The sequence below is a fragment of the Diceros bicornis genome, chromosome 15 (genome assembly GCF_020826845.1).
Source record: "Diceros bicornis minor isolate mBicDic1 chromosome 15, mDicBic1.mat.cur, whole genome shotgun sequence".
In the NCBI taxonomy this organism is placed as follows: Eukaryota; Metazoa; Chordata; class Mammalia; order Perissodactyla; family Rhinocerotidae; genus Diceros; species Diceros bicornis.
Genome location: NC_080754.1, coordinates 27912922 through 27936244, shown reverse-complemented (window position 1 = coordinate 27936244; position 23323 = coordinate 27912922). Strand labels below are relative to the sequence as shown.

At 49.6% G+C, this 23323-nt stretch overlaps 1 protein-coding gene across 4 annotated transcripts; it reads right to left on the bottom strand.

Moving 5' to 3' along the window:
* Positions 1 to 8741: 8741 nt before the first annotated feature.
* Positions 8742 to 22100, bottom strand: LOC131414539 (palmitoyltransferase ZDHHC19-like). Of its 4 annotated transcripts, XM_058555550.1 has the most exons (8): positions 17514 to 17638; positions 17046 to 17167; positions 16370 to 16509; positions 15771 to 15943; positions 15271 to 15376; positions 9764 to 9849; positions 9218 to 9421; positions 8742 to 8837 (listed from the first exon to the last, which is right to left on the bottom strand). In XM_058555550.1, the coding sequence occupies exons 1-8, from the start codon at positions 17636 to 17638 to the stop codon at positions 8807 to 8809; spliced, it is 987 nt and encodes a 328-aa protein (XP_058411533.1). In that variant the 3' UTR covers positions 8742 to 8806. The 4 variants fall into 4 exon arrangements, 1 of the variants encoding a protein (XP_058411533.1); XR_009222194.1 differs by lacking the exons at positions 8742 to 8837; positions 9218 to 9421; positions 9764 to 9849; ... (2 more) ...; positions 16370 to 16509; positions 17514 to 17638 and adding an exon at positions 21793 to 22100 and having other exon boundaries at positions 17140 to 17167; XR_009222195.1 differs by lacking the exons at positions 8742 to 8837; positions 9218 to 9421; positions 9764 to 9849; ... (3 more) ...; positions 17046 to 17167; positions 17514 to 17638 and adding exons at positions 20635 to 20702; positions 21793 to 22100.
* Positions 22101 to 23323: the final 1223 nt, after the last annotated feature.

Sequence of the window (23323 nt, the reverse complement as noted above, 5' to 3'; positions counted from 1 at the left end):
AAATCATTGGGCAAAGTTTATTAAAACTAGAGTTAGTTTGCAAACCAATGACTCTTAATTTCACTGTCATTGGTACAAATGAAGGTAAATTTAGCGAGCAAACTTATGTTTCAATAGAAACTGTAATACACATTTGTGGATGTTGGATTTTGGTTCTGTTCATTAAAAACTTCAAGGTTTTTGTTTTTTATTTGTAAATTGGACTGGATCCTGAATTCTGCTAGTTTGCTCAAATATCTGGTACAGATCTCCAAATGGACGTTTTCAATTTTTTCTTTCCTTTTCATTTCCAATCATTGAGAACTAAAATCACGTTTTTTCCTGAAGCCCGGGAACCTGAAGCTGGAGAACTTGATATAAACCTAAGAGAGCGCACCACGACAACCCATGTTGGGACGATCTTCACGCCTGTTTCTGTGTAAGCCACTCAAAAGGTTTACCTGAACACCTGATGACATCATCGGAGACATTTTAAACTGCAGGGGATTCTTCAATGCTGACATCCAGAGATCTTCTTGAATAACCATACCCTGGGCTCAGAAATTGGTTTATCATTTGCTCCAAACCCATTAACTTTGCTTTTCTTTTCTAAAAATGCTTCCTATTAAATACCTGGTTACTTGCTGACACAACATAGGTCTAACTTTGGGAGACCCTTTCTATGTTCCAGAGATGATCCAAAAGCCCTGAAGGGAACTCAAACCAAGGAACTAGACACCGTCAGAGGTTTCTCTGCAGCATCGTTGTCATGGAGACTGGGTCCTATTGAATTCTTGGATTGCAGGGGACCATACTGAAAACGCCACAGGGAACAAGAATCATGCCACAGAAGTACATCGCAACTGGGATCTCCCAAACTTTGGCTGGCTTCATCCTGTAGACACTGACTTCTCCGAATGCTCAAATGGACTCGTGACAGACTGCAAGTTGCTGTGCACAAGACAGCCTCCTATAGATGAGTAATACATGACTCCCAGGTTCTTACATTACTTGTTGGACGATTAGACAGCAGGCTACTTGGCTACATCAGATTTCACCTGAGCTTCCAGGCAGTAACCTTGATTGGTTTACAGTCACCTTCTCCGGGATTCCTCAAGGACTGAGGTCCATTATGGAGGGGATACTAAAATTTGGGCTGTCTATTTTGCTATCTGTGTGGTTATCCATGTAATTATAAGTGATGAACTTAAGTGTTGTTCCAAAGCCGTTGATCAGAGTACTAAAATATTAGTGATGCAAAGCGTAGCTCTCTCTCCCCACCCGGTACTCAAAACTATTTTAAAGTGACGGTAAAACAGTTTCATTCCTCCCATCCTGATCTTTGCCCTTTCACAGCAGAAGGTAGCTAGAGAGGCCTTCACCCCCGTTCCCGAAGACTGAAGCCTGATCATAAGAGGTGGGAACTGAAACCGAGCATGAAAAAGTTCAAAAATCTGCCCTAGAGCCAAAAGTTTTGACATAAGCTTTGCTAACTGCACCTGTGCATATTCAGCATAATCGGCTGCTGTCTAAAACTAACCAGGTCTTCCTGTCTCTCCTCACTATATGAGTGAGCTGTCTTTCCCAGAAAGTCAAGGCCCAGACATCAGGATTCAGCCTCACAAGGCCAAATGCAGGCTAATGCCGAAAACTAACCAGAAAAGTCCAGAAAGTCAAGAGAAAGGAAATTCAGTCTTCAAGGCCAAACACAGGCTGCTGGAAGGTGCCAAGCAGCACAGCCACATGCTCCTGCTGCCCTACCTCAAACCCGGAACATGCTCTTGTTCCCCTACATAAAACCACGGCACATGCTCTCCCTCCCCTACCGAAAACCTCAGATACAAACCTCAACCTTTTTTCATTCGACCAGGTGGATCTGAGTTCTAACTCCCGTCTACTCATCTGGCTGCCCTTCGATAGTAAGGCTCTTTCCTTGCCACAAGCCTGCTGTTTCAGTTCCTTTACTTTTTTGGCCCTCCTGTGCGCTGGGTAAATGAAACTGTGTTTGGGATCGGTAACAAATATGATTAAGTTTTTCAGTAATTTACATACTCTTGCAGAGTGGGGAAAAGCACATTAGAATTCAAGTGCCTCGCCCGACACAGAGAATGTCAACAAATTAGCTTCTAAGAATACTTTATTCCTTGGTTTAAAACACTTATGTCAATTGGCAGCAATTGTGGCACAAACTGTACATAACAGATTCGTCACTGTTTTCATTGTCCATTAATCCATTTTCTCATTGGATTAATTATCAGTTGAGTCTTCATGGAACAATTACAGGGACCCACGTGCCTATGTACCTCACTCCCATAGAGATTCCACTCTCCTCCATTCTGATATTGTTAGTTACTGGAAGAAGTTAACCTGCCTTGTCATCAACACGTGGTTTCTCTGCTCCCTTCATTCTTGCCTGAAGGTCCCTGCTAGAAGCTACAACCAGAGATTGGGTCTTCTGGAAGAAGCACCCAAAAAAGACAGCCTGAGAAAGGGATATAGGGAACAGATGCATGATTACAGCCTTCCTAGAAGAAGCTGACACACCCACCATAGCAGATACCGGGAGGACCTGACACTCAGGACTCTAGGACTACAGGGTCTGGGAACAGATGACTTCAGGAACACAGACTTTTGAGCCAATACCGACAGAATTCACAACACGAGACTGAGTAACACTGATGAGAGAAATCTGCTGCTTGCTATTTGTTGCAGAATTTGTGGCTGTTTCTCTCAGAATTCTGTTGATCAGTTTTACTGTTTTATTTTCTGATGGGCATACAATAAGGTCCCCTTTTATGCTTTCTGTTCCATCTCCAAACCCTCATTTTTGCAGGCTGTGACCACGACTATAACAACAGCCAACCTTAATTGATTATTGGTTTTGAATTTAAATCTTTGCTTGATTGACATAGTCATCCACTATCCATGAAAAGGAAAAGAACAATCCAGTTTTAAAGAGAAAAAATATTTCTTCGGCTGGGCCCAGCCTATCAGGATCCGGGCACATATACGAGGTCCTACATACAGTAACTGTGAGTCTGAATATGGAAAACTGTGAGTATATTTTACAAGGTAATTAATTCTCAGGAAAACTGTAAAATGATCCCCTAATAACTGGAATTTAGAGGAGTTCTGGGTCACATATTTATGCTTGGGAAAATTCCAGTGGCCCTATGAACATTCCACAAAACATTTAAACTATAATTTGTAGATAGCTCCACTTAGTAGTAGTGTCCATGATAACTGGATAGGAACGATGACATATATTGAAAAATTGATACTCAGCCCGTGCGTGATCACTTTCGTGGCCGGCTGAAGAGCCCACAAGGCCGCTTCAGTCCCAAGGGGTGGCCCAGGCTCAGACCCCCCTTGGAAGCCCCGCCCAAGAAGCAGCAACCGGAGTGAAGATGAGAAGAGCGGTTGGCAGACCTACGCACCTGGCCCAATGCTTTCCCAGCCAGCATAAATGCCCATAGCACTTCCACAACTTTCAGCTGATGTGGTAGTACCAGAAACACAGTTCCTGCTTCAGCCCCAGTGGTAGCAGGTGGAATCTGCCAACGGATACAACCACAAATGCGCTGGCAAAACATTACTTCATCAAACACCACGAGAAACTAGAGCAACAATTCAGAGCAGAAGGAACATGACACTTCTCCAGAAACTGACCCTGAAGTCACAGAAATTTACAATCTCAATGGCAGAGGATTCAACACAGGTGTCATAAAGAAACTCCATGAGTTACAAGAAGACTCAGAAAGTTCAATGAGCACAGGAATAAAGCAGGAATAAAATTAATGAGAAGAGTTAATACTTCACCTGAGAGATGGAAACTATAAACAAAAATCCAAGCAGAAATTCTGGATATGAAGAACACAATAAGTCAAATAAGAAATAATCTAGAATTCTTAAAAAATAGAGCTGACGGGGGCCGGCCCAAAGGCGTAGTGGTAAAGTTGGTGCACTCCACTTCGGCGGCCTGGGGTTCGCAGGTTCGGATCCTGGGCATGGACCTATGACTGCTCATCCAGCCATGCTGTGGCAGCATCCCACAAACAAAATAGAGGGAGATGGGCACAGTTGATAGCTCAGGGCTAATCTTCCTGAGTGAAAAATGAAGATTGGCAATGGATGTTAGCTCAGGGGCCAATCTTCCTCAAGAAAAAAAAAAAAGAGCTGATGTTTGCAGGAAAGAACTAGTGATTTAGAGGAAAGACAAATAGAAATCCTTCAGGTGGAGGAGGAGAGAGAACTAAGATTTAAAAAAAAATGAAGGAAGTATTCAAGAAAAATCCAACTCAACTAGAAAAAGCATCCTAAGGACCATAGGTATTCCACAGGGAGAAGAGAGGGAGAAAGGAGCCGAGCGTTTCTTCAAAGTAATAATAGCTGAGAATTTCCCAGGACGCGGGAAGGAACTGGACTGACAAATACATGAAGCCAATGGAACTCCTAATTACATCAACGATAAATGAGCTTCTTCGAGGCACATAACAGTAAAACTGGCAAAAGTCGATGACAAAGAGAGTGACGTCAGCATCCTGGCGGAGTGAGCTCTTCCCTTAGACTCTCCCTGCTGAGATACAATGGAAAGGACACTCATAAATCAACAGAGACATTCAAACAACACAATAGATGTCTGAGAGACCCATGCAGCCATATCTCTGAACGTGGAGGTGCAGAACTGCCCGGGAGGCAGTGGAAAGAGGTAAGGGGAATCTACTCTACCTCCCCCACTGGCAGACACTTAGGGCGCAGGACCGCTTGCAGCTCTGAGAGGAGAAGGGGGAGGGGGCAGTCATTCATGGGAATGCCTTCGCTCTCTGAGTTGCCTCCCAGCCTGTGGGACAGCTCCACTCTGAGGAGGCTAGGCAATCACTGGGCCGTATTCACCAAGCCGAACATCCCAGGAGGGCAGAGAGCGAGGACAGAGCTGGAGCACCTGCGGGCACGTGCACAGGAATGAAAGCGCCCCTCCCCCACCTGGCACGCAAGTACTGTTGGTCAGCCAGAGCAAGAGACCCCCGCCAAGGTGCCGGCACACATATGTGTAAATCAGCGGCGTCCAGCAGTCAAATGCAGATAGGCTCCGTCAGCATAACTTCCAAAGGACAGACACAGCCGCCAGGGAATGGGCAGGCTTGGAATACACAGGTCCTGCCACCACCCAGAGGCAGAAGGTGGAATTTGTAACCTGATACTACCACTCTGGGATGGATCAAATCCACAACAACAAATAGTATGGAAGTGTATACTAAGACACGAGACCAGAAGTAAAATGACAAACACCCAGAAATCAATCCTGAGGGCACCGCTATTTACAATCTAAATGACAGAGAATTCTCAATAGTTATTATGAGAAAACTAAAGAAGTTACAAGAAAACTCAGAAAAATTGTTCAAGGAAATCACGAATAAAATTAACGACCAAAGGGAATTCTTGACAGAAGAGATCGAAACTATCAAGAAACATCAATGAGAAATGTCAGAGAGGAAAAACACAATGACTGAGATAGAGAAAAGTCTGGAGTCCTTAAATAACAGAGCTGAAATAATGGAGGACAGAATAAGCAATTCAGAGGACAGAAATATAGAAATGCTTCAGATGTGGGAGGAGAGAGAACTAAGAGTAAAAAGAAATGAAGACATTCACTGAGAAATATCCGACTCAATTAGGAAATGCAACCTAAGGATTATAGATATTCCAGAGGGAGAAGAGAGGGAGAAAGGAACACAGAGCTTGTTCAAAGAAATAATAGCTGAGAATTTCCCAAACCTGAGGAAGGAACTGGAATTACAAGTAAAAGAAGCTAATAAAATTTCTAATGACACCAGTCTAAAAAGACCTTCTCCAAGGCATATATTAGGAAAACTGGCAAAAGTCAATGACAAAGAAATAATGTGAAGGGCAGGAAGGCAGAAGAAAAGAATCTGCAAAGGAAGCCTTAGCAGGCTTTGAGCAGATTTCTCAGCAGAAGGCTTACAGGCTAGGAAAGAGCAGAACGATACATTCAGAAATCTGAAAGGTAAAAACTTTCAGCCAACAATAATCTACCGAGCGAAAATATCCCTCAGATATGATGGAGAAATAAAATCTTTCCCAGATAAACAAAAGCTGAGGGAGTTCCTCACCACAAGACACCCACTCCTAAAAGAAATGCTCAAGAAGACCCTCATACCTGAATAATAAAAAAAGAAAGGGTTTGAAAGCTGTGAGCGAGGAGATAAATGGCAGACAAAAATGACCATGACTTAACATTACTTTAAAAATGAATTTTCATTTAATTAGCAATGACCAGGCTCAACCTGGGACTGGGTGAGTGGCCAGTATAGCCGGAGGCAGGGACCCAAGAGGTGCCACCCTGATGACCAGCCGCCCAGCTCTTATCCTGGCAGGGAGGCAGAGGGACGGGCAGCAGGGCAGGGTGGGACTAGGCCTCCCCAGACTCTGGGGCCTGGCCTTCCCAGCCTCCTGCAGAGCTGGGGCTCCAGCAGGCGCCACTCCTACACTCACCCCATTCCATGCATATGCCCCTCCAGGCCTTGGCCCACGTTTCTGGATGCTCCTCCGATGAGGCCCAGGCCCACACCAACCCTAGCACTCCCATTTAGGAGTGGGCCTGAGAGCCTCTCCTCAGTGTTGGGCAGCCTGGGCTGAGCTGTCCCCTCTGAACACACACAGACGGGAGACCCACACAGATTTGTGTGCCACATGCACACCTGGGCTCCGGGGCTTAAAAGGCCTCATGCCCCCCTGCCCTGACCATGCGACCATGGACTGTGGGCTTCGCAGACAGATGAGGTTTCTTCAGCTTGACTCGTAAATGCAGGCCCCGCGAATTGTAAGGGTGGCCACTGAAGCCAGTGAAAGCAAGGCCCCAACTGGGCTGCCTTTCTGCCTGTCAGCGAATATCCTGCAGCCCTCCCCAGAAACCCACGGTTAACCCTGAGTTGAGCAGGATGAGAGCTGAGAACAAGCTTGCACCCCAATGGAGCTTGGGACTGGGGAGACCTGGCACCACGGAAAAGGGAACACAAAAGAGCTGCAGTTCCTAGGGTTCAGCGAGGCTGGCCAGGAGCCCAGGGAGCCAGAGCCAAGCCCTGGGTGAGGCTGGGCCTGGACACAGCGGGGCCTGAGACCACCACAGTCAGGGTGGGAGGAAGAGGGAAGGGCAGCCTCCACTGGGACTCTTCGTGTAGAGAACCGGAGCCATGGCCTGCATCGGAGGTCACCTACCTCCCCAGTCTGGGCTGACACTCCCCAACGATGAGCTCCTGCCCCAACACACAAGCTCGGGCGTGCACACACAGGCACACAATGTCCACTGGCCCGGGGCTGTTCATCTGGCCCTTCAGCCACATCCTGCCCTCTCGCCCTCACCATATCCTGGTTTCCCCTGGACACCAGGGGGACAGGAATCAGTGTGGTGGTGCCCATCCTCACCTCCTAAGGCAGCAGTTCGGAAACTTCAGAGTGGCAGCATCACACTGGGCACTTTACAAATATTCAGATTCAGATTGCAGCCCACCCCAACCCCGAGTTTTGGAGTCGCAGCCTGGGGCCCAGGAATATGAGAAGGTGGTCCGTGGAGGAACACAGGGTGGTCTGTTAGCAGTGTGAAGGAGAAAATAACCAGATTCATACCGGCTGCATACACTGTGTGCCTACTGTATACCTGGTGTTTGCATGAACCACCTGATTTCATCCTCATAGGACCTGCCAGGAAGGGACCATTATTTCCCACTCTCAGCCTCACTCACTGCCCACTGGAGGATTCACCGTTTGACATGGTTCCCTCCTCCTCTCTGCCCCTACCCAGAGGTCTGCTGGCTCCCAGAGTCTAGGACACGCCCCCCACCGCCAGACACAGGACTAGAACCGGCATCTGACTCCCCAACAGGAGGGAGTGACCAAGGTGAGACCCACTTGGAGGAATGATGCAGGGTGGACTGTGATGGGGCACACCCCACTCCTCCACTTCCCTGTCTTGAGGCCGCAGGAGGGCACACACCTAGCCTGAGGGCCAGCCACAACCCACACAGGAGCCTCCTGTGCTGCCAGGCTGGAGCTGGCCAGGCTGGGCGAATTCCCAAGCAGCGCGCGCCCCCTGCAGTCAGACAGGGTGGCCGCAGGGCAGAGGCCAGGACTTGGCTAGGCCGACATCCAGGCACTGCTGGGTTTTCTCTTCCATCATCTCCAGTCCTCGCTTTGGTTGTTATGGTTTCCCCGTTTGAAGGGTGAGAGAAATGTTCAGTGTCTTGCACAAGATCACAGAGCCAGCCAATATTGAACCCTGGCTGCCCCCACCCCGGGTCTTTGTCTCAGCCCCCAGAGGCCCCCTCACCGCCCCACTCCCTTGATCCCAACACACAGTGCAGCAGGGCAGCTGTAGGAGGCAGGCAAAGGGTGTTTAATGGGCTTTCAGGGGTCTCGGCACTCTCGCCAGGGGACTGGGCAAGGATAGGGCTCAGAGAGCTTCCACGCGGGGCTCAGGAGGTGAGGCTCAGGTGCCGGGTCTCCTGGCATCTCCCGGTGCAAATGGGTGAGAGGCAGATCGAGCCGCCTCTGGGGCCTGAGCAGCAGGGGCCACACTGGGCCGGCCGGCGTGCATCTAAACACAGAGTGGAGGAGGTCAGCTCTCCAAAGGTGCCGGCCCCACACCGCATGACCCACCAGCTCGGGAGCAAGAAACTGTCCAAGGTGCCACCCCCCTAGGCAGAGCCAAGGGAGTGGGCAGGACCCACAGAACATCACTGCAGGGGCCCTGTGGGCGGGGCTTGTGAATTACCTTCCCCGCAGCAGTCCTAAAGCTCCACTGCCACCTGTTTCAAACATTGAGCTTCAGGTTAAAAGTTGCCCGTAAATAAATGAATCCGCCCCCCAAAATTATTGCCCACTGGCCTAGTCTCAATCCTCATTCATGGCTAAGGAAACTGAGGCCCAGAAAGGGTAAGGGACTGGCCCAAGGGCAACGAGCAAGTGAGTGGTGTGGTCTCTTCCCTTTGTTTCTCCAGGGACCCCTGGTGTAGTCTGCAGGCCTGTGACTCTACTTTCAACGCTCCGCTGGCCTATGATCCGCCGCCCTCGAGCTCGGAGTGTTCCAGCTTCAGCACCAGCGAAACATGGAGGGGGGCTTTCCCTAAACCTGTACAATCTTCAGATGCCCTTTCCCAACACGACGGGCGCATGCGCATGTGTGGGCACAAACACACACACACCCACACACACGCCCCTTACCTCCTGGAGGGCTGCAGCCTCACCACTCCCTGGGGGATTCTGCCCTGCTTGGTACAGATCCAGAGGTTGGACCTGGCGGCCAGACCCCAGCCCAGGGAGGGCTTTGGGAATGGGCATGGAGGGGCACGTCTGGAAGTGCAGGTTCCGCGTGGGCACCCAGTCAGGCCCCACCACTCTCTGCAGCCTGACAGCTTCGGCCATGTACCTGGGGAGCAACAAGCCAGATGGAGGTGGTCGTGACCCTCCTTGACTGGTGCCCCTCATCTTAGGGAGGACAAGGCCCAGCGCTCGGCACCACGGGGAGCTGGGGCCTGTCTCATCCAGGCTGCAATGCCCTCTACACCATTTCTTGGGGCAAGAACCCACAGAGGCAAGGAAGTGGGGGCTCCAAATGCTCCCACAAGGCCCTGGGGAAAATCCCAAAACAATAGGAAGAATGAGCGGAAGGACCTGGGAGCTCTGCTAAGGGGCCAGGCGAGATGACCCAGCTTCACCCCACCCCACCAGCCCCAGGGCCACCACTCAGGCCTCTGGTTTGCCAACTCACTTGGGTCCCAGCGCTGCACAAAGTGTCCAATACCAGTTTTTGCCACAGCCAAGGTCGAAAGGGTTGTGTCCATGTAGGTATTGGTACTGGAGGGGGCGAGGGTGGGAAGAGGAGCTCAGATCCAGCAGGACTGGGCAGGCCGCCCCCACTGCCCTCCCTGAGCCGGTCAGCTCAGCCCAGGGCTGCAGCAAGACTCCAAGGGCGGGGAAGCCGCAAGGGTCAGCCAAGGCCTCCCCCAACCCACTTCCGAGGAGCTCTCTCCACGCGACCCCTGGCCCCGCACCCCCAACTCCTGCCGCCTCAGGGATCCCTCCACCACCTGGTACCCCCTTTGGCAGCATCCTCCCCCTCTCTGTCTCCTTTGGCCACACACATCCTCCTGCTGCCTCCTTCCAAATATGCTTTCAGATCTGCCTTGTTCTATTAAGCTGCTCCAAAGACGGCTCCACACCCCGCTCCCCCTACTTCTCTGCTTTCCCACCACTCATTACTTCCAAACTTGTACCTTCACTGAATTTCACTATCTGGAAGGGCAGTGCTTTCGGGCCCAATCATATTTCCTACCCAAACTCACATGGCCCCGGAAATCGGGGTTCAAAGTCCTGAGCGCCTAGTGCAGTAAAGGTCAAGACGAAAGTTCAAGTCCTCTCCTGGACACACTTGACCCAGCTCTCGTCCTCCCCGCCCTCCACCCACCAGCCTCATCCCCTCCTCCTCCCCAGCGCAGGCCGACTCTCACCCCGACTTCGAGAGCCCTAGCTACAAAGTGCTGGTCACGACCGAAAGGGGCCCAGGAGCACATCCGCCCACCACCACCTCTCCTGTGTCCCATGCCCCTGTCACAAAGACGTTGATCTTCAACACTATTCTCCACCAAAATGAACCAGGACCCCAGGCAGGGCAGCTGAGCCCTGGGGGAGGAAAAGTCAAGACAGCTCCAGAATGTCCCATTGTGGCCAAAACCAACACCAACCATTGTGAGAGTTTGAGTTCTGCGTCCTTTAGGGTGTTTAAAGCATTTAAGGGAAACTAAAAGCTTAAAAGACTTTGATTAAATTTACATTCAAAATTTCAAATTTAGAGAAATATATTTTCATTCATGAGATGTATATGGAGCATAGGAAAATGCTGATTGTTCAGTGCTTCAAGGAATGATAGCTGTTGAAGGAATTTGTAAGAACTGACTAATACAGCAGAGCACCACGCTCCCCCACATGGCCCCTCTCAGCTGGGAACGGAAGCCAGCAGCTCTGAGCTTCCCACACTGTCCCCTCTCACTGGCTCCAGACCCGGGTCTCCTGCTCCCATTGCGAGTCTCCAACGCCCTCACCCTCCACGCCCAGAGCAAAGTGGGCGTCTTCTTGTCCCGTCTCCTGCCCAACTCCCTGCTGCCTCTGCTCTCTCGGTTCTTCCCCAGGGTTTATGGCATCAGGCTTCTCTCTCTCTCTCTCTCTCTCTCTCTGTCTCTCTCTTTCTTTCTCTTCCTCCCAAAGCCGCATGCATTCCTTTGTCTGCAGGTTCACTCTTTGCTCATAAATATGTTGAGGCTTCAACAATGTTCCGGGCACTGCGCTGGGGACAGAGGACACACCACGAACAACAAAGCCAGTCGTAACTTTCAGGGTGGAGAGGGCAGCTGGGGGTGGCAGAGCAGCAGGGAGAGGGGATCAGCGAGAAGAGCAGGCAGCCTAGGGCAAGACTCCACGGTGCAGGCCGAGGAGCATCATCCAGGTGAGCAGAGGGAGCGGGACCCCGAGAGCCTGGGGCAGGGCCCATGGCAGCTGCGTTCCGTTCCACATGGGGCTGTGTGCAGCCAGAAAAGATCAGTCTGAGGACTGCCCGCTGGCTGTGGCCTCGTGGAGAGCGCAGCATCACCGTGACAGTGAGGACAGAGGCTGAAGTGGGATGAGGAAGGTGAAGAACGATGCTAGTGAGCACAGCCAACTCTGTCAGAAACTCCGGCTGTGCCGAGGGGAGTGTATGACAGTTGGAGTGGAGGCCTGTGACGTTAACGGAGATTTACTTTGTTTGTAAGATGAGAGAGACATGAAGACGTGGCAATGATGATGCCAAGGAACGGTAATAATAACAACAACAAAGTCTAGGACACTTACTTGTACCAGCCGTTGTGCTATGTGTCTTACACATATTAACCCATGCGGCCTCCTTTTACAGATGGGGAAACTGAGGCACCAGGTGGCCAAGCAGTACTCCTAAGATCTCCATGCTGGCATGTTGTGGAGCTGACAAGTGAATTTACATGGTCTGGCTCCAGAGCCCTTACTATGAACCACTAAGCAAGTGGCCCCAGCAGAAGCTGCGGTCAGGGGAAGCAGGCGGGAAGGGAACGAAGTGGAGGTGTGTGAAGGATGCCTGAAATGGGATCTGCAGGTGATGGGAAAGAGCCCTGCCTGGTGAATCACAGAGTGCAGACCCCAGTCGGGCTTCTTAAGGGTGGAGACCCCGGACTGGAAGAACCCCATGCGGAGCAGTGCAGGGGGCGCAGGGGTTAGGTCCCGACCCGAGGCTGAAGAACCATAGGATGTGGGAAGGGACAGTGCTGCCCAAGAGAGGCTGAAATGATGGACTGAGGATGGAGAGAGAAGGCATGCAGACAACAGGGGGCTGATGAGGAAGGGATGAGCAGAGGCGTCACACGGGAGCTGTGAACCAAATACGGGGGGAGCGATGGAGTGGTGATGGGAAGGATGGGAGGAGGTGGGCACAGAGGGCTCCTCTGTCCTTTCAGCTGCCTCGGTGTCTCCAGCCCCTCCCTCATCACTGTGGCCCACTACAGTCTTCCTAAAAAAGCCGTTACTCAAGTCCCTGTCCTGCTGAAGGAAACCCACGGCAAGGATCTCCACTTTTACCACTCCACCTGCCACTGTAGCGGAGGGCCGAGACAGTGCAGGAAGACAAGAAAAAGAAATAAAGCCAGACACGCTGGAAAGGGGGAAATGAAACTGTCCTTATTCACAGATGACATGTATTTTGAGGTAGAATCAACAAAAAGGCTACTAGAACTTATAAGTCAATCCAGAAAAATTCCAAGATCCGAGACAAACATACAAAAGTCCACTGTATTTTCTAACAATAATAAGCAAACGTAAATTCAATTTTGCAAAAAATTTATAAGAGCACAAAAAACAAGGAAATACTTAGAAAACATCTAACACAAGGTATGCAAGCTGTATATGCTGAAAACTACACAACACTAAGGAAAGACATCAAAGAAGACCTGAATATGGAGAGGTATCCCATTTTCGTGGATTAAAAGATCAATACTGTTAAAAGGTCCATTTTCCAAAGCGGTCTATAGGTTCAATGCAATCCAAGTGAAAATCTCAGCAAACTTAGTTCTAGCAATTGACAAGCTGATTCTTAATTTATATGGAGAATCAAAGGAACTAGGATAGCCACAAGAACTCTGAAAAAAAGAACAAAGTTGGAGATGTCACATTGTGTCATTTCAAGACTTCATAGAAAGCTACCAGTGAAGACAGTGTGGTAGTGGCAACAAAAGAGACAGTTCAGAAATACACCCACATCTATATAGTCAATTGATTTTTGAGCAATGTGCAAAGACAACTCAACAGAATAAGGACTGTCTTTTCAACAAATGCTCTTGGAACAACCCACACGCAAAACTATAAATCTTGACTCATACCCTGCTTCATATCCAAAATTCAACCCAAAATGAATAGGAGGCCTAAAGAGAAAACCTAAAACTATAAAGCTTCTAGAAGAAAACATAGGAGAAAATCTTGGTGACCTCGGTTTAGGCAAAGATTTCTTAATTACAACACCAAAACACAAGCCATTGAAGACAAAACTGAAAACGCTCTTGATCCAAATTGAACACTTCTGATCTTGGACAAACACTGGCAAGAAAATAAGGCCAAAGGCTGGGAAAAGACTGCAAAACACGTAGCTGAATCTAGAAGATAGAAAGAACTCTTTAAATCTAATACTAAGAAAACAACATAATTTTTTGAATGGGCAAACGATTGGAACAGACATTTAATCAAAGATATACAGATGGCAAATAAGAACATGAAAGGATGCTCAACAGCATTAGTCACTTGGAAGATGCAAATTCAAACCACAATGAGATACCACTACACGTTTCTTAGACTAGCTACAACGGAAAATCAGAAAACAAAAAAAGGTGACAATGCCAAATGTTAATGAGGATGCAGAAGCAACTGGATTTCCCATGCACTGCTTGTGGGAATGCAAAAGGGTACAGCCATTTTGGAAGACAATTTGGCACTTTCTTATCAAGTTAAACATTCAGTTACTGTCTAACCCAGCAATGCCACTCTTAAGAATTGACTCAAAGAAATGAAAACTTATCTTCCCATGCCTGTACACGAATGTTTATAGCCACTTTCTTTATGATCACCAAAACCCAGAAACAACCCAAATATCCTTCCGTTGGCAAATGGATAAGTAAGCTGTGGTACATCCATATGAGGGAATAGTACACAGCAAGAGAAAGGAGGAAAGAACTCCTACGGGCAGCAACGTGGAGGAATCTCAAACGCATTATGCTAAGTGCAAGACTCCAGACTCAAAAGGCTATGATTTCATCCACACGAGACTCTGGACAAGGAAAGACAAGAGGGATAGAAGACAAATCAGTGGTTGCCAGGGGCAACAAGTATGGGGAGAAACCCACTACAAAAGGGGCTTCAGAGAAGTGTGGGGGGTGATGGAACTGTTCTAAATCTTAATTATGGAGGTGGTTGCAGGACTGTATGCATTTGTCAAAACTCCTATAACTGGGCACTAAAAATGGGTGAATTTTACTCCATGTTAAAAAAAAAAAAACAAAACCTGTCCTGGCTTCCAGGTTTCCACCGCACCAAGAGAAGGCTCCAGCTGACTTTCGTGCCTTTTCCATCTGGCCCGAGCCCAGCAGTCCACTTGATTTCCCATCCACTTTCTGCTCCAATTACAACTGTCCCCTCAGCATCCTCAACATTCCACAAACTTTCCGGTTTCCCTGACTTTTTGCAAGCTCTGCCCCTCACCTGCAACGCCCTTCGCTCGGCCTTCTGCCCCCAAACCCTCTACACCGCGGTCCTCTCTGAACTCTCCATTCCCTCTGAGTCTGCGCTGCGCTGCACAGCACAGGGCAGGCCCCTCTCTCAATGTGCACGGGCGAAGGGCGGGAGATTCTCTGACTTCAGGCGCCTTATCAACAGGAGCTCAGGATGGGGCCTCCCTCACCTCCATGCCCAGCCTTCAAAATAATGGATGCGCAGCCTAGCACTCACTAGGCCCTCGACGCAGTGCACCTGGGAGGGAGAGGGACCCCCGAGCCCCTAGAGGAGGTGAGATCTGAGCTGAATCTGGGCCTCAAGGCCTCACGAGGCACCTTCAAGGGAGGTCAGGCCATGAGGACCAGGGCGGGGGAGAAAGGGCGGAAAGTGTGGAGGTCCTGAAGGCCCAAGGTGACCGCCCAGAGCCCGCTTTCGTGGCGCCCCCGGAGACCCGCGTACCTTGTCCTCGTAGGAGCGCTGGGCGGTGCTCACCGACCTGGCCTTCATCAGCAGAAGCACCAAGAGAGGCACCAGGAAGCCGGCAGCGGGGACCACTACGACGATGCTGCCCACGAGCTAAGGAGCTGTGCCCGCAATGGACCTCCCGGGCCGGGACCCTCACCCCGACTCCGGCCCTGACAGACCCGCGCACGACCAGCCAGTCCATCCTCTCCCCACCCACCAACCCCTGGTAAACCTCACCCCACCCTGCCGACCTGGTCTCCGTGCCGCCCTCAGCGTCCTCCATCCAAGACCCCGCTAGATTGCCCACGCACCGCAATGCCTCCTAGCCCCACCCATAGCCTGGACCCTACCACCCTCCCCTGGTCCAGACTGGTCCTCCCCAGGGGGTTTCTCTCTAACCCCGCCCACCACTCGCCCGCCCCCGGGACCCCGCCCTTCGGCTGTCCTCGCCCTGCCCACAGCTCGCCAAGTGGACCCTGCAGCCTGGTGGATACGCGATGACCTTGTCAATGGAGAAGGGCAGGTGGGTGGTGCGCAGGAGGAAGACCATGCAGGTGACAAGCATGGAGCCCAAGTACAAGCATAGGCACAGGAGGAGCAGGATGAACAAGCCCAAGTTCCGGTGACCTATGCAATTGTTCACCCACCTGCAGTGGTGGTCGAAGTCCTGAGCGAGAGGGAGAGGGGGCAGCGTTCTGGACACCAGAAGAGGACAGGTCAAGCTCCCCGGGCCAGGCCTACAGCCAGCCGTGGGGCCCTTGGGCATCTAGTGTCAGCCAGCCCTGGGGTAGGACAGGGGTGCCTTTCCTCCCCCTGGCCTGACCAGGCTCAGCATAGATGTCGATGCTCCTGGGCGTGTCAGCACCTGGGTCGGCAGGGGCCAGCCTCCCAGGACAGGTGCAGGCAGGGAGGCAGTGAGCTGCATGAGTGACCAAGAGTGGCTGGGAGTTACTGCCACCCTTGGCCTTAGCAGTCCCGGAAGTGGTTTGAGGTCTGCTACTGGTCCCCTGTGCAAGTGGGCCTCCTGGTCCCAGGCAGGTGCAGAGCGGGTGGGGGTGTGGGCCAGAAGGGGGCAGATGAGAGGGGCGCTCACCTCCACACAGATGTTGCACCAGGGGCAGTGGTAGGTCCGCGGCGGGCGGTGGAAGCAGCACTGTGGGCACCACTGCAGGCGGAAGGCTATGTGCTTCACCCAAACCACACGCACCGTCCTGGGGCCCTGTTCGTTGGAGCCTGGCATGGGAAGAGGATTGGGCAGCAGCGGCAGGAGCCCTTCGTCACACTGCTGCTGCCGGGGTGAGGGCCGCCCCGCAGCATCACTGGCCTAGGCAAGGAGGTGTGCAGGGGAATCCTAGTCCGCACTGAGGAAGCTGACCAAACCCAGAGAGGCTGGCAGTCCAAGGGCAGGTAGACTTCCAGCCAGAGGACTTCTGTGAGAACGCAGGCCTTTGGAACTGTCAGTGATGTAAGGAGTGTGTGCAGTGGGAAGGAAGAAGACACAACTGAGTGGTTGCCAAGAGCTGGCTTCTCTTCCCAGCCTGCCCTGGCCCTGCCTCCAAGGCAACTGGAAAGCCTCCAGAATCCTGTTGTACCGCATCTCGGTGGCTTGGGAAATGAAGCAACAGAAGCAGGGCCCAAGTGAAGGGGATGTGGGGTGACGGGGTCTTGAGGCCCGAGGAGGGGACAAGGGAGGAGCACTTTAGGAATCTTCCCTGCACGCAGGACCCTTTAGGGTGCTACCTCCTTCTCCCACGGGCCCGAGAGCTCACCTTGGTGCAAGATACCAGGGTCGGAGGTGTTTAGAAACATGAGAATGCCGAAGGTGAGGACGAAGAGGGGTCCTGTGACAACAGGAAAGGCCCACTCCCCATTCTGGGCCAGCCATCTGCAACTGAGACCAGAGCAGGACTCAGCGCTGATCCTGGAGTCCCAAAGCTCCACGCGGGACTCACTCCACCTCGTCCGGACTCTCAGACCTCAAAGCCTGCTCTAAATAGCCAGGGCAGTGACAGACCCAGAGAGGCTCCACCAAATGTCACCCAATACTCCTAGCCACCAACAGCTCCCAAAGGCACCAAGCACTCTATGCCTCTGTGCCTTTGCACATTGGTTCCCACTGCCTAGAATATCCTCCCTTCCCTGATGCCTCTTCTGCACTTCCCCTGTCCGGACTCTCATGATCTGTCTTCCTTTCTGACTCTCTGTAAGAAACCTGTCGGCTTGTGTGGGAGACTCACGGGAAACCAAAGAAGAGTCCGCTGACAGCGACCAGCAGGACTCCACTGAAGGCAGCGAGCAGGCTCGGGACAAGCCAGGGAATTGGGACCTGAGGCGGGGGATGGCGCCCCTTCGTGAGGGGCATGCCATCCTCCCAGAGCCGCATGGCCGGACCTCTGGTGCCCACAGGCTCCCTCCCTGATACTGGCTCTGAGAGCCCTATGTTCCCAGCGAACGCTGAGGCCATAGTGAGCTCAGAAGCCACAGCCCAGGGTGGAAGGCAAGAAGTCCCAGTGTGACATCACAGAGGATGAGGAGAATGTGGACTAGGGGCTCTGCAGCCTGTGACTGTCACTTCCCACAGCAACCACCCCACCCCCACCCGTGCTGGGGACTGAGAGGTCCTGCCCCTGTGAGCTTGGCTTGCACACCACATGAGATTACACAAACACATGGGGAGAAGGAGGTGATTCCAATCACCCTCTCAGGCAAAGTGCCAATAGAAGCCAACAGTGCTCATTGCTCATCTGTCTGCAGTTTTTCCTTTGGACTCTTCTAAAATTATACTTTGGGGGAGGGGGCAGCAAAATAATTTCGCAGGCTTCCTCATTTCCAGGCTTTTCATGACACAATTCTGGTCGATGAGATATAAGTGGATGTGTGTTCAGGGTTTCTAGGACAGCTTTTGCCTTCCTGATAAAGGGGGAAAGGACACAGTTGGCACAGCTCTGTTCCTTCTTCCTGTCTTGAATCTAGATGTGCTGGCCCGGGGGGGCCCCTTTGACCCGTTAGCCAGCCCCTCAACATGCTACACAGACAACATGTGAGGACCTTGTTGAGTCACTGCCCCAGCCTTGACTCCTTCCCCCTGAGCTGCGTATTATTTGAGAAAATAACTGGCTTCTCTCTTACGTGCAGCTGACAGTTGTCATTCGTTTTAGCCACTGAGTGTCTGAACCCCTCTGTGTTTGGAAGATTCCCCCAACTGGGACCCAGGGGCCACCAATGAGCCTCAGAGCATCTACCACCGACCGACTGGGGAGTCTTGGCCGACAGGCAGCCACCGCACTCATTTTCAGAGCTCCTGCGTGTTGAAGTGTAGTGGCCATTTTGGAGGTCACTTCAATTTCAACAGTGATTGTATTACTCGTGGACATGGGCCAAATATGTATTTCCAAGGTTCCTGCTTTGCTTTAAAAGCTTAGGCTGATAGTGAATGGGAGTAATTGAACTAGAACATTCTGAGAAAGTTAATTTGATTAAAAACAGAGAGCAGGGGACGGTCCAGTGGCATAGTGGTTAAGTTCGACGTGCTCTGCTTCGTCGGCCCAGGCTTTGCGGGTTCGGATGCCGTGCACAGACCTACACCGCCTGTCAGCCTGACTGTGGTGTCGACCCACATGCAAAAGAGAGGAAGATTGACACACTTCTTCGCCCAGGGCTAATCTTCCTCAATCAAAAAAAAGAGGCAGATTGGCAACGGATGTCAGCCCAGTGTGAATCTTCCTCCGAACAAAAAGAAGACAGCACAAGTCCCTCATCAACTCACAATGATTGTTACTTTTAGTTTCTTGTCTATAGAAATGTTATGTTTCTTCCTGATGTTCAAATTAAGAGGTTGAAATCAATGTAGAAGAATACTGTCTTATAATTTGCTTGATAAAATTATATTTTAAAAACTAAAGTTTACAGCTTTAGAATTTTCATTTGTCAGAATTTTGTATAACTCTATATTTCTATGCACATTTAAAATACCTACATACAGAGAGATATTAAAAACTTTTAAAGGTATATGTATAACAGAGAGAAAGAATTGGTAGCCTGCAAGAGAAATGACCTTTGAATAACAGTCTGTTGTCAACACGATACAGTAAAAAGTCCTTATTTGCTTTCTGCCTATTCCACCCAGTGGTAGACAGTCATTATCTCAGCGAAAACCTAAGTGAGTCATCTGAATGGGGTCTATTCACGTACATGCTTTTTTGCTGTTTTGAGACATGTTATGACCATAGACAATTCTAAACAAATTAGTAGAATGATAGGAGAGTCCTCACTTCTAACAAAAACGGAAAATGCTGAATGTTTGTCATGGTACCTTCTGCTATGCCATGTAAAGGGCTGCTAGTCTGATGAATAACACGGCCAACACTACGACCCTTTCTTATCCTCAGGCACCTGGACTCATATAGAGCAACAGCTCTCTGATGTTGCTGTTTTCTGACGCTGAGCTCCAAATTCAGAAGAACAAAATTGACCCTGTGTCTTTTTGGCTGCTAGGTACACCACAGGCTGGCTCCGCCATCTCAGAACCCATGACACGGCACTCTCAAGCATCAAAGAATGTGAAAAACATAGAGATAGAACGAGCGTGCTCCATATTTTCTTCGTGTGCTCAATGACATTCTAAGCACTGCCTTACTTATTGGGCCCACATTGTGGGGTAAATTGATAAATTAGAAAGATGATTTCATGTCGGTTTTCTATTGGTAAAGTCTTATCAATGTGAATAAGTTTTCACTAATTTGGATCCGCTTGCAGAGTCAGGAAGAGCACATTCGAAGTCAAGTGCACGGCCCAACACAGAGACTGTCAACAAACTGGCCTCTAAGAATATATATATATATATTTTTTGGAGAGGAAGATCAGCCCTGTGCTAACATTTGCGAATCCTCCTTTTTTTATTTTTATTTATTTTTTTGCTGAGGAAGACTGGTCCTGGGCCCACATCCGTACCCGACTCCCTCCACTTTATATGGGACGCCGCCACAGCACGGCTTGCCAAGCGGTGCGTCGGTGCGTGCCCGGGATCCGAACCGGCGAACCCTGGGCCGCCGCAGCAGAGCGCATGCACTCGACCGCTTGTGCCACCGGGCCGGCCCCATAAGAATATTTTATTCCTTGGTTTACAACACTTATGTCAATTGGCAGCCGTTGTGGCACACGCTTTACATAACAGAGTCCTCAGTGTTTTCACTGCCCATTAATCCATTTTCTCCTCAGATTAATTACCAGTTAAGTCTTCATGGAACAATTACAGGGACCCATGCACTTATGTACCTCACCTCCATAGAGATTCCACTCTTCTCCATCTGATAATGTTGGCCTGTGTAAGAAGTTGCCCTGCATTGTCATCAACACATGCTTTCTCTGCTCCCTTCATTTTTGCCTGAAGGTCCCTGCCAGAAGCTACTGGCCAGAGATTAGGTCTTCTGGAAGAAAATCAGAGAGGTGCAGCCTGAGAGAGGGATACAGAGAACAGATCCATGCTTACAGCCTTCCTAGAAGAAGCTGATGTGCCCACCAGAGCACACACCGGAGGGATCTGACACTCGGGACTCCAGGACTCCAGGGTCCAGCAACAGATGACTTGAGGAACACAGATTGTTGAGCCTGGGTTGACAGAATAAGAATTCACAACATATGACTGAGTAACGCCCATGAGGGAAACCTGACGGTGCCTATTTGTTTCACAATTTGTGGCTTCTTGTTTCAGAATTCTGTGGACCAGTTTTACTGTTTTCTTTTCTGATCAGCATACAATAAGGTCCCTTTTTATACTTTGTGTTCCGTCTCCAAACCCTGAATTTCACAAGCTATGACCATGACTATGACAATGGTCAAACTTAGCTGACTATTGCTGTTTAATTTACATCTTTCCTTGATTGACATATTCATCCAAAATATATGGAAAGAACGATCCTTTTTGAAAGAGCAAAAATACTTCTTCACCTGAGCCCACCTATCAGAATCCGGGCACAGATCATAAGAGTTCCTCCACACTATCACGGTGAGGCTGAATATGGAAAGCTGTGAGTTACAGCTGGAATTACAAGCTAATTAATTCTCAGGAAAACTTTACAATCATGCCCTAATAAGTGGAATCCAGGGGAGTGCTTTTGCACAAATTGAAGCTTGGGACTATTCCAGCTGCCCTGTGAACCTTCTGGGAAACATTTAAACTGTGATGTGTAGAGAGCTCCACTTGTTAGTGTCATGATAACGCTACAGGAACTTGAACATACATTTACACACAGACACTCAGGAGGCTGCTTAGATACACACAGTGCCTTTACTGAGTCCCTGTACTGATCACGGCAATGTCATTATTGTCAAAGTTTCCATAAGAACTAGTTCTCTTACCTAATTGAATACATCAAATCTGTTATCATGCCCATGACTGAAATGTCACTTCTAAAAATAAATTTCATTTAATTAGCGATGACTAGCCCACAATGAGGGAACGAGAAGTATACCTTATAAGTAGAAACATGCTAAAAATACCTCCCAGAAAAATGGTACCTGTCCACTGGCTTTATAGACGGCACGTCAGGAACATTGGACAGCGTGGGGCTCTCAGAGAACACCTGGAGGTTTCTCACTACATGCCTGTAGCGAGTGGCAGCAAAACCTGGAGGAGAAAGCACACTTGATCTCGACCTTGGAATACACAAGAAGATAGGTTCAGCAAAAAACTATATCTGGAATTTGGGAAGCATCTAAGTGACTCTCCAGGCAGAGTTTAATTCTCTAGTCTTAGGGTCTTACAGCTCTAGATCTCTGGCCAGAAATCAAGGAGGTCTTTGGGTGTCTTTTACTTACACCTCTTCCTATTTGACATAAACAAAAGAGCCCAAACAGAACACGACATGCACAAGTTGAAAGCCCAGGTCCTCCCAGCACATGCGCTGCCACCGCTGCCCTGGTCGCCGTGAGGTTTCGTTTCGATATCCTTGCCTAAGGGAGGAAACAGGCATAAACAAACAGTATCAATGTGTGTAAAAATATAGCTGCTAATTGTGAGTGTGTATGTCTTCTAAAGATTAATTTACATTCATGATAATTTCCTAATTATTCCTAATTTCCACTTCCTATAAAAACTGTAACGAGGTAACATGTTCAATTAACGATATTGTCAAAACAATACAAAACAAAATACCACAGCTGAGATGGAACTTGAAACATTCGCTCAGTGAAAAAGAGGTATTGGAGAAAGTTGTGTGAAAACCCGGTCTGGGACATTTTGCCTGTGATAAATCGCTAGCTGCTCCTGGGGAACAACTAGTGTGCTTGATCAAATCTGGTAGATTTTAATCAGATTAAGATTTCTTCTACGCAGTTACCAAGAGGACCCAGCCAACCGTCCATCAGAGGTCACATTGTCTTGAACAAGACATTTATTTGACCCCTTTCCTTCTTTTTCTTTCGTTCTTTTCTTTCTTTCATTTCCTTCCTCCCTCTCTCTCTCTTTCTCTCTCTCATTCTCTCTTCCTTTCTTCCTATTAATGTCTTTGAGAGAACTCTTCGAATTGGACTGCTTAGACTCCTCTGTCCTCGCAGCAAGTTTGAAACGAAACCTGCACGCATGCTTGTAGCCAATTTGTAGAAAAAGTTGTACTGTTGTACTGTCTACAATAATTAGACACCACAACCTCCTGGTTTTCCTCCTCCTTTATTTGCTGCTCTACCTGAGTCTCCTTTGCTGATGCTCCCTCCTCTCTGACCTCTAAATATTAGAGCACCCGGTGCTCTTCTCCATCTCTGCTTCACTTCCTAGACCATCTCATGTGGTCCATAGCTTAACTACTCTCCATCTGCTTTCAGTTCCCAAATTAGTATCTCCAGCCCTGTCCTCTCCCCTGAACTCCAGACTCATCCTTCCACCTGCTCAGACGACATCTGCACTTGGTGTCTAACAGGCATCTCACATTTCACCTTTCCAGATGGAATCCCTGGATTCCTTACTCCAGAAACCTACTCCTCCCTCAGTGCTGTACGTCCCAGGAATTAGGACCATCATTCACCCTCCTGTTCAGATCAAACCCTTAGAGTC